Source organism: Vitis vinifera, chromosome 14, assembly GCF_030704535.1.
Source record: "Vitis vinifera cultivar Pinot Noir 40024 chromosome 14, ASM3070453v1".
Classification (NCBI taxonomy): domain Eukaryota; kingdom Viridiplantae; phylum Streptophyta; class Magnoliopsida; order Vitales; family Vitaceae; genus Vitis; species Vitis vinifera.
The window spans coordinates 5,261,395-5,272,718 of record NC_081818.1 but is presented as its reverse complement, the minus strand read 5'-3'; the positions used below and the strand labels follow the sequence as shown (position 1 = coordinate 5,272,718).

The 11,324-nt window shown below is 36.5% G+C and overlaps 2 protein-coding genes across 4 annotated transcripts in view; one reads left to right on the top strand and one right to left on the bottom strand.

Moving 5' to 3' along the window:
• Positions 1-11,324, top strand: part of LOC100251264 (uncharacterized) — a 196,301-nt gene that overhangs the window by 143,108 nt on the left and 41,869 nt on the right. The window lies entirely within an intron of this gene.
• Positions 917-4,065, bottom strand: LOC100265553 (superoxide dismutase [Cu-Zn]). The gene is made up of 6 exons (XM_019224900.2): positions 3,621-4,065; positions 3,423-3,524; positions 3,196-3,291; positions 2,762-2,965; positions 1,597-1,650; positions 917-1,142 (listed from the first exon to the last, which is right to left on the bottom strand). The coding sequence occupies exons 1-4, from the start codon at positions 3,694-3,696 to the stop codon at positions 2,889-2,891; spliced, it is 351 nt and encodes a 116-aa protein (XP_019080445.1). The 5' UTR covers positions 3,697-4,065; the 3' UTR covers positions 917-1,142; positions 1,597-1,650; positions 2,762-2,888.

The window sequence follows — 11,324 nt, the reverse complement described above, 5'->3', positions numbered from 1 at the left end:
AAATTGATAATGAAAAATAAATATTTCATGTTTATATTTTTTATTTTATCATATTTTTAATCATTTTTTATTTTATTTACTCAATTTTATAATAAAAATATATTATAAAAATGAGATATTTTATTAAGAATATGAATCCCTAAACCATGAAGTTCATGCAATGCCAACATCCACAATCAGCTCATGTTTCACACCTCATACCTAAAACCGACACACATTCACTAGCCTATGTTGTATGCCTATGTCCATGCCAACGCAACATAACATGGGATTCCCTTCCAGAGAGAGATGGTTATCAATTTCACATTTCTATGAAGATCAAAATTATACATACATATATATATATATATATATATATATATATATATATAATAAATAACTAAAAAACAACGTTGAACAGAAGACTATCAAGCAATGACTATCAAGCAATCTCAATGCTATCGCCATCCAAAATCACAATTTTTTTTTTTTTTTGATAGATAAACAACCAAATATATTAGAAAAGGCTAAAAAGCCACACGTATACAGGGAGTATACTGAACAGCCCTACACAAGGCTAGAAAAAAACAAAAAAGGGGAAAAAAAAACCCCACCCAACCTCACCCACCCTCAAGTGGTTCCAAGCCACTCCAAAATCACAAATTTTTAAACTCAGGAATAATATAGAACAACATATCCCTAGACACATTTAGATGATACCACTTAAGTCTAAATATGTAGAGGTTGATTAGAGGGGCTAGTAACCAAGGTCCTACCACATAGCTATGGTTCGCTATCCCACTCCGAACACATTAGACCTTCATATTCATAGTTTTATTCCCTATTTGATACACACCATCCAAACTTTCATTCTTAATGTCAATGCATATTGAATCTTTGTCTATCTTAATTTATTTTATCCATTCCTTACCAGATCCAAAACCAGAGGAAGTTTTAGATATAACTGGGAAATAACACAAAAGATTTAAGATCATAACATCATACATCACACCATAAAGGACAACCTTCTTCCCTTTATTCTTTCAAGTTTTTGAGTCTTGTCTAGGGATCTCTCATGCATGACAAAACAAATGTCTTCAACTACATGTGTTTACCATGAGCGTCGGTAGAGCTAGTTTTTTAGCCTTGCAATCCGATAACTCCTACAAAGAGGTAAACGAACACACAACTTTAGGGACAAATGAATAAGATAAAAACCTAAGATATGTAGAAGTCTAATAGAGAACCCATATGCATCTTTTGATGATCCCAAATAACATTATAGACAAAATTTATCTTACAAGTGCATTTAAAGAACAAATAATAGTGCAATCATTCCGTTTTATCCCCATAATAATTTGGAAAAGAAATTCAGTCTGCTATGGTGGGGAGGAAAAAAAGAGAATAAAAAAAACTAAATACTGGAAAGCACTCACTCATACTTGAAATGATTATAGTATCTCAAAAATTGCATAAGAAACAAAGTGATTTATCTTATTTCATTTCAAATTACATGAAAAAAAAAAACCAAATGCATGATTTGATTTTCATGTACCAACCAAAGCCCCCCCTCTCACTACAAAGGAAAGGAAAAGAAAAGAAAAGAAATATGCTTACCACAGGCTACTCTGCCACCAGCATTTCCCGTGCTTTTGCTGAGCTCATGTCCCCCTGAAAAAATATAGAAAAGAAACTGTTATTGCATGCTCAGAAAGCCAAGATATGCTCAAAGGTAAAATAAGAATAAAAATAAGAAAAATAGGAACACATCCGTCCATATTCTAACAAAGTCAAGCCATTCCCACTTGGGCCATTTTCGGAGTTTTTTTTTCCAAACAATAAAAACAGACTAAACAGCCAAGTATTCTCTTCTAACCAAATGGTACTGGTGATTGGCAAGCATATATCAAGGAACAAATCAACCTCGATACCAGGGCCCGAAAAACTTAATAATGCTCCAGCAGCTAGCATATGTGGCTTCTGGAGATCATAGCAGAAGCCCAAAAGGGAGTCAGAATAACTTTAAACCATAACTCTTAGAACCCCTCTTTTGCAATCACTCACATCACATAAAATCTGTGATGTCAACAAAACCTACTTCCATTTTGTGAAGAAGCTTTCAGTTCTAATAAAAGTAAGGCCCATTTTACCCCTAATCCAAACATGAACTTCGTTAACAATGTTAAGCGAGGATGAGATGGATATTTAAGTTCTCACACAGATGTCAACCATGCAATGGATAAACTGAATTTTTCAGCTTGATTTTTAAGGCAGGCTGGGTGTCGGATGACTTGGATCTCAGCGATATTTCAAAAATCTCCCTGTGGGTTTCTAATATTTAACTTAGAATCCCCCGATTTAGTGTAGTATATTAGTACTTCCTTGTAAAAATGAGGTAACTTCAAATGCCTCCTTATTGACTCAACAAAGGCATAATTGTAAAACACAACTGATTCTATTTTCAAAGCATTTCTTTTCTCTAAAATTCATCTTGCACAGCTTGTATCAGATTAATAAAAATAGTCATCCTGCATAGCACCCATCATAAGAATAAAAATAATTACTGTGCACAAAATGATGGAATAAGTATACATACGTTTGTCCAAACTTTGTAAGATGGAACTTAATAATGTTCCAGCAAAATATAAATTAACATTTGTCATAAGCTAGGACTGGACTGTTCATTCTTATCCATTAGTAATCCATAGGGCATAGAATAACAGTAGCACAAAATGGAAACACCTGAAAAAAAAGCTTCATAGATAGAAGTTTTACAGCTTACCCTTTCCAAGATCATCAGGATCAGCATGGACAACAACAGCCCTTCCAACAATGGAGTTTGATCCAGTGAGAGGAATCTTTAAACAGAGACAAATACATTTTTTAGATAACAAGAACCAAATTTCAACCTAGCTGGTAAAAAGAATAAAAAGAAAAAGAAGACAAAGAGGTAAAAAAAAGTCAACAATTTTGAAATTAACAGTACCTGAAAAGCACACAATCAAATGAAAACACCTTAATGGCTAAGAAAGTTCAAATAACATAACAGAACTAGATATACAATCCAGATATTCCATTCATATCACATAGATTGATATCTATACAAGGATCTAAGAAAAATGATTGCCTAAAAAGTAGCAATGCCGGGCAAACAATAATAATGCTTCTAATGGTATTCTAGTAATAGTTAATTACAATGAAGTACATAGTACATACCATCCTCACCAACAATGACATTTCCTAAATCACCAGCATGACGATTCTCGTCTTCAGGAGCACCATGCTCTTTTCCAGCAGGATTGAAATGAGGTCCTGTAAATAATAAATAAATAAGTAACCTAAATACTTAAGCTAAAAAGAAACATGCAGGAAATCTAAAGAGTGTAAGTCTAACCCAATGGCAAAGGATGTAAAAAATAAAGTAACCAATAATTAGACAATACCAGTTGACATGCAACCATTTGTTGTGTCCCCAAGGGCATGCACATGGAAGCCATGAAGTCCAGGCTTAAGGCCAGAAAGACTCCCAGTCACTGTAGTCGAACCTAAAGAATTGAGAAAAAAATAATGAATTTATAGGCAAATATAGCAATCTAAATTTCATTACTTATCCAGAGAAACTTGGTAGATTTCTTGATTACCATCTCCTTCTTCAGCGAAGTAGATAGTTCCACAGACACCCTCATTACTGTTAAGAACAGCAACAGCCTTCACCATTTTCTATGTGATCTAAGAGACAAAATAGTAAGAGATACAAACTTAAAGCGCCCTATTGTATGAGAAACCACAATATTTTTAAAATTATAGCAACTGATGAAGAGGTTTCATTATACATATAAAATGCTTGGATTGAAATCAATAATCAATCCAATGATAAAAGCAAAAGAATATAAATGGAAAGCAAAACACTTAACAATATTTTTAGACTAAATAATGATTTGCTACCACCAAGGGAAAGGTATAGTCCATACACAAATTAAAATATAATCCTCCCACTCTACCCATTAGAGATGGGATACAAATTAGTATATTACTACATAATTTTAACTCCATTTTAGCACAATGGATTCAGAAAAAAAAAAAAAAAAAAGTTTTTTCTAAAAAAAGCACTGTTTCTACAGAATCTCCCAGAAAATCCCAAATTAAAATAAGCAAGCGACAAGTACTTTAATCTTTTTTACTCTTCTCAGAGGCTCAAAAATCCCCATAAATGAAGACACGATCATGTTCCTAAAATATGATATGCAATCCACATTCACAATGATACCTCAGCTTTTTTAGAACCGTGATATAAAAGATAACAGAGGTGTTCTATACCTTGCACAGACAACAATATTCTTTTTCTTCATTTTCTTTCTTTTCTTTGTCTTCGGTCTTCTCTTTTTTTTTTCCCCCATTTTTGTACAAAAAGGGTTCAGTGCATTTTGCCAAGAAAGAGAAGCTTCCCTAGAAGCTTACACAAAATCTCAATAAAAAAAGAAAAATTATAAAAAAATAAAAATAAAAACACCCTTTAGCCACGCTATAACATGTAATACACAAAGCAATTCAATATTAGAAGGAACTAATGACATATATGTATAACTTCCACCACTAAAAGGCATAGGGACAAATAAGATTACCCATCAAATTCACCAAAACGCATAAATACTTTTTTTTTTTTTTTTTTTAAAAAAGCCCTCCCTTATGAGGGAAAAAAAAAAAGAAAAAAAAATCAAAGTTTTCCAAACAGAACTGAAGAGATCTGCTAAAAACTCATTTATTCACAAATTCACACAACAAAAATGAAACACGATCTATTTTATCCTTTTATTGGTTATAATTTTTTTCTTAAAATTTGGACTAAAAAATATTTGATCAAGATGGAAAAGATAAAAGAAAAATAAGAAATTAATTTAATTAATTAATTATATAGGGAATTTAGTATTTTGTTTTTAAATTTTGTTAATTTTCTTAAAACATAAATGGAATAATTTCAAAAATAGAAACTAAGGAAAGGCAATACAAGGTATTGTTTGGTGGATAATGGATAAAATCATTTATATATATATATATATTTTGCTAGAATCTACAAAATAAATGCTTTTATAAAAATGGAAAAAGGAAAATAATGCATTAATTTAATTAATAAAAATCATAAAGTTTATGATTTTGTTTTGGGTTATTTAATTAAAAAGTTATTGAAAACCCAATTTTAGAAATCTAATTCTTTATTGTTTGTTGGCCTTATTTTAACAAAAATATCCTTAATTATATATATATATATATATATATATAACAATAACTTTTTCTTTTAAAACATATATGTAAATACTTGAAATAATTAAGAGCATTTATATCAAAAATAAGTTACTCTTCAAAACAATATGAGAGTGTGGATCCCGCATTTTCGATCGCTCGAAGGCGTTTCCCACTCGATGGCGAAACTCGATTTTTATTTGAAAAATTGATTTTTATTGATTATTTGAAAATGACTTGGAGTCGCCACTTATTTTTGTTTTATTTTTAAAGGGTAAACAAAATAAGAAAGAAAAACCCTAAGCGTGACTCCTTATTTTGAAAAAGGCGGTCTGTGAAAAACCGGATTGGGTTTGGGGGTCAGGTTACTTATCGGGAAGGTACGGTAAAGACCGTAGCACCCCTCTAAGTCCCTAAAGTCGGGTCTCTACTAATAGAATGGAGCTAACATGGCAATGATGAGGAAGTCAATAAATACTCAAATCAATCATGCACATATAAGTATCAAAACATGCATATAGCAAGACCAGAATAAGGACAGATGTGTACCTGGGCAACGATCTTCAATGCGCTATTAGAAACAGGGTTAGTGAACAAACACAGAAGGATAATGTGTATATCAAGGAACAGAATAAATCAATCACATATAGCTAATGAATCAATCAATCAGTAAATCAATCATGAAATCACATATGTGGGGCCCCCACCAAAGCCCGTTTATTTTGCACGAATCAATTCCATAAATCTCATCACTTGAGAATCACGGAATTTTATTCTTGCTTATTTTAAAACATTTTAAAAACAAAGAAAAATGCAAAAGTGGCTTGCCGGAAGGAAAATGGCAACCAAATTTTATTGAAAATGGGATTTTGGTATCCAGAAATTCTAAGGATGGAAAAATTTGATGATTTGAAATTATTTTGAAACAACTTGAAATGGAGAAATCATTTGGAAACAAATATGGGTTGGAGAAATTATTTACAAAATTGGGTTTTGGGAAAATTATGCTTTTAAAATCAAATGAGAAAAAAAAATGGAGCAATGACAAGTGGTCAAAAATTGCATGCCAAAGGTGGCCATGCAGCTAAGAAGCTTGAGGAGTGGGTCCAGGGTATGAGTACCTCGGGGTTGAAGACTGATGCCACTGTCAGATACCAATTCAAGATCATGAGGGAAGGACCTATCCCGAGCTTCTCGGAATATCAAATAATTGTCAATGGTCCTTGACTTGGGCTTTAATAAAAGACTTTCCAATTCCTTGTTTGACTTAGTGCCTCTTGTCTCAATATGCTGGCAAATGGGGGGGTGTCATCTCTGCACAACTTTTAGTTTCCAAATTCTCCAAGCCCCAGGAACTTAACGTACACGTCCTCATTGAATTTCCTTGCAACAGAGTCCAATTCCGTCCATATATGCACAAGCTTCCTCTTCAATTACCTTTTCCAGAAACTTACCCGCAATCTCGAGACTCTGAGTGAGTGACCAGCTCGCATTAATTGGTACATCAAAATACCCTGTCACCTTCAGATTGCTGAGGCTGAAACTTTGAGGAATCTGAGAGAGGTGTAGCAGCCATGGATGAGAATATCTGTGACTAAGACCAACTCGGTCAACGAAGGAAACCCACAATTCTTTATATGGATCCCCTTAATATGCTTGATTGTCAGCGGTCTTTCCCAAACATTCATGATCAAATTTAGTAATATTCGAAGGAACCCGTTTCCCTTCAGTCATCTCCTTCTTTATATCATCTGATTCAATAGCCGATTCACCTGGACTGCCACAAACAACCTTTTCAGTCTCGGGTTCATGTTTCCATCTTCCCGTGATCCCATTCCCTCATCATATGGGTTTAAAATGTTTGACTTAGTAGTATTTGTTGCTTCCTGTGAATCCATTGCTTCTTGCTTCTCCGAAGTCAATTCTTTTCCATCTCAAAATCGTCATCTTCCTCTTCTGCCCAAAGCCTTCTTCCTGTTCCAAATCTTCAAGCCGGTACTACTATTCTCTTTCCCCAAATTCTGGGTTCCTTTAGCCGAAGCTGACTGTATCATCTCCATGAAGCTCCGGTTCCTTTGCCCAAATGGCTTCATACCTTTGTGGATACCCTGATTCTCTCTAGGCACATAAGACACTTTATTTCCACCCTCACTGCCCTCGACTGCATCGTTGCCTTCAGATTCCTGGGGCGATATAAGGGTTGCTTGCAACTTAGTAGTGACTGTACGCTCAAAACCTTGACAAATTTCAAATGGATACCTCTAGCATGACATGATAGCAGCCCCTTCATCATCCTCTTTTTAGCGTGTGAACCCAAAAACCATGCCGACTAGGGAGAGGAAGGTCGGGTTTTCTGTCGGAAGAAATCAGAGGTGATACTGCCACTAATGCCTGAAGATGAAACCCGGAATCTTTACTCAGATGGGTTTAAGATGAAGGGGTGGTGGAGATAATGGAAAATGGGTAGATAGGGTGGTGGTGCGGGAATATGGGTATGATGTAATGAAAGGTGAGGAAAAAGATGGGTGAGTAGTATGTCAATGCATGGGGGCATGGGTGATATGGGATTATATAGGTGGATGAGCTATAGCCGCGGGTGTAGTGGTGTAAGATGGATGGATATGGGTACGAAGCCATGGGCTTGAGGGCCATGGATGCATGCATGGGATTGGTGGTATGGGTGCATACATTGGATTAGAGATATGAGGCGATGTGGATCAATGAAAGAACAGCATGCATGGTGGGCATGTGGTGTAGAGGGAGAGAAGGTGGCGGGATGAAGAATGGGTGCGTGCATGGAGGTATGAGGCATGGCTACGAAGAGGATATGATGGAAGAGGCATGGGTGAATGGAGGTGTAGGGTTTGAAGGGTGATGAGCATATGTGGTGAAGGATGAGAGGAAGTTGATGAGGAATGTGGATGTCCATGCATGCTTGAAGCTCCACATACACGAGAGGATAGGGAGCAAACAGGTGATGAAAGAATGGTACAAAGGGTGGTGAGAGGTGATGAAGGAAAGTAGGTCCAGTGATAGAGCCAACTGCAGTAATGGGCGTGATGAATAAGTGAGAGGAATGATATAGGTGCATGGTGGTGTAGAGAGAGAAGGGTGATAGTTCAAATGGGTATGGGCATGGGGTATGAGAGAGTGTAAAATAAAGAACTGTGAGGAATGATAAAGGGTGTAAAGAGTGCTGGTCCTGTACACGGGTGCTGGTGGTTAGGAAAACGGTGGGATGATGAGATGGAAAAGCATATGCATGATGGACATAAACTCGGAGGTGTGGGGGTATTGGGTCTGCTTCACCACACAACCCATGTTTTTGCTGGAGACTTCCATGCAGGCCAGGATGAACCTAGGGTGGTCTACCCACGTCCCATCATGCCATACCCTCACTTTTCTCTGCTCATCTTTCCTTACCATATTCATAATCAGCCGGATTAGACGGAAAGACACTCATTTCTGCCGGTGTTTTCTCCAACAAACCTTCACCAACAGCTAAGTTTCTTTCCACGTGACTGCAATCACTGGTCTATTAAACCTGAGATCCTGCCCAAACAACTTCTAAACTAAATTTCAACCCATACATTTAGAACCTCAACTCAAACACCGAGATAGGCTCTCAAACATGACACAATGGAGGCTTTTGCAAGGTGATGGCTACGGCACTTTGCTGGCTAGATGAACTGTAACTCATCGAATGGATGGCAGGACACATGAGTCCTCAGAGTCTTTGCCACTGAACTCCTTCAAGAACCTCCCAATGCAGGCAACCAACCCAAACATGATACTCACTTTAAAAATATCGGAGGCATGCAACACAGTGAAAGAAAACAGAGCATGCGAAGAAGAAAGTAATATGGACAAATTTGACTCTCTTCCGTGAAGATCAATGAGAGTTTAAGACTGGTGGGGGTTTTTAAAAGATATTAACGCTTAAACAAATAGCATAATCCCAATGCAACTCATATAAGGGACAACGAAGACCAAGCAAATAGAAGCTGAGAAGCAATTTTAACACATCAGATAGCTAAAACGAACATTCAAATAGCAGAATGAAACATGGTCTGACTGGAGATAAAAATAAAATCAGATAAGAGTGGAGAACCTGAGATATGAAGTGATCAAACCCGAGCCCTCCTTCCCCTCTTCCTCTTTCTGGATCTCCTCTCCTTCTCCCGAAAAAAACCACCTTCTGGAGACCCCCCTCTGGCTTGATGCCCAAGTTAGAAACCTCTCTCCCTTTCTAGCTCTCTCTGCAACTCCTCTTTTTTCCCTTCGTTCTCCCTCCAGCAGCAAAGCACCTTTTTTCCTGAAAATCTCCCCCTGCAGCCTTCCAGACCACCCTCCTAAAATTCCACTTTAGCTTACTCCCGTCTCTCTGTGGTCCCCCCTCTCTCTGTGGTCCCTCTCTCTACCCAAAAGTCACCAAACAAAAACTCCTGCCCCCTGGTAAAGCTCCCTGCCACCTTCCTCTTCAAGGACCATATCCATTTTCTCTCCCGGATTTGCCCCTCCAACCCATCTCTGCAGCCACCTTCTACCCCTGCACCACTACTCTGCTAATAACAGAAGACGCTCCTCAAGACAACGGCCTGCAGATCCTCATGCCACCTGTCAACCTTCCATTGGCATCCTAAAAGCATCATCTGATGTTGCACCAGCCTCTCAAGAGAAGACACGTGGTGGAGCAAGGCTCTTCCACGTGGCAAAATGAGCAGCTGGCCGAATGGCCCCAAATGGGGGGTCTACAGAGAGCGATTAAATTCATAAATATGAGATTATTTCATCCTTTTACCCAATTAAATCTTTTATTTTGATAAATTTGTCAATTGCATTTAATGATGAAAATATTGATAATCACATATGTACTTAAAACTTCAACCAAGCTTCTAATCACCTTTATGCTTGGATTCCAATTCCAATGGACTCTTATACAATCTCTTCGAGTTTCAACTCACTTTAAGGCTTTAACACTCAATTAACATATATGAATCTCTCAACCTAACTCAACAATAACTCAAATACAATTCAATGGTAGGATGAATTACAAAGGTATACCAAAGAGTATGCAAATGAAGATTTAATGCACCAATAAAGGAATGAGAGCTTTTAAGGCAAGAACAAGTAGGTGGACAAATAAATGTAAGTGTCTTTTACTCATAAATGAAGTGGAGCTCTCTATTTATAGGTTTCTAACCTCAGGAGCAAAGAAAACCAAAAATGAGCCTCAATCAGTCTAGCTAGGGGTTGACTGGTTCACTAATTATTGGAGCATTTAATGTTTGGTAGGTGACCATTACTCTCTATCGGACCTCGACTAAGAAGGAAAGGCTACTGGAAGAGAAATAATGTTTTTGCACTCCTCGACTGAACCTCGACCAGGAAGAGGGAACGGGTCGACCGATACCTTGACCGGTTGAGTCGGTTTGGCCAATGCCTCGACCGGTTCATCATTTTTCTATTCTTTTCTCTTATAACACTTAGACAAAGTCATTAGGTAAATTAATATGCCAATTTTGAAACGTTTTGCCTAAGGTTCATTTGATAGATCTCGGATTTTGATAGAACTATAACTTTAAAGCATAAATTGAGTTTTTAAAAAATGCATGAAATGGTATGTAAATCATAAGTGCACTTATGCATTCATCTTACATATGTTTCCTATGATTAAAGGTTTTCCAAAAGTCTCGATCTTGCATCCATTAGGTCCTTTGATGAATTTTTGAATTAATACATTAAATTTTTTATAATTCAAACAAATTAATTACTTAACCATAGTTTGCTATCATCAAAACCTAATTAGGAGAACCCTTAAGCTAACAAATTGCATTATATAGTATTTTACAATGATAACATGTCTAATTTTAAAATATATTAATATTAAAATTATCATCCATTTTAATTTAAATGCATTCAATGATATCAAATAAATAATATATATAAAGAGCCATGCAGGCCATGCATCTATGCAAAAAATGCCTAAAAGTTGATCTAAGTGGACCTAGAGTAGTGCTTAATGGACCTAAGGTGCCTAAGTGGGCCTAAAATGTCTAAATGAGCTTAGGGTGATGCCTAATGGGCCAAAGGTGGCTAAGTGAGAC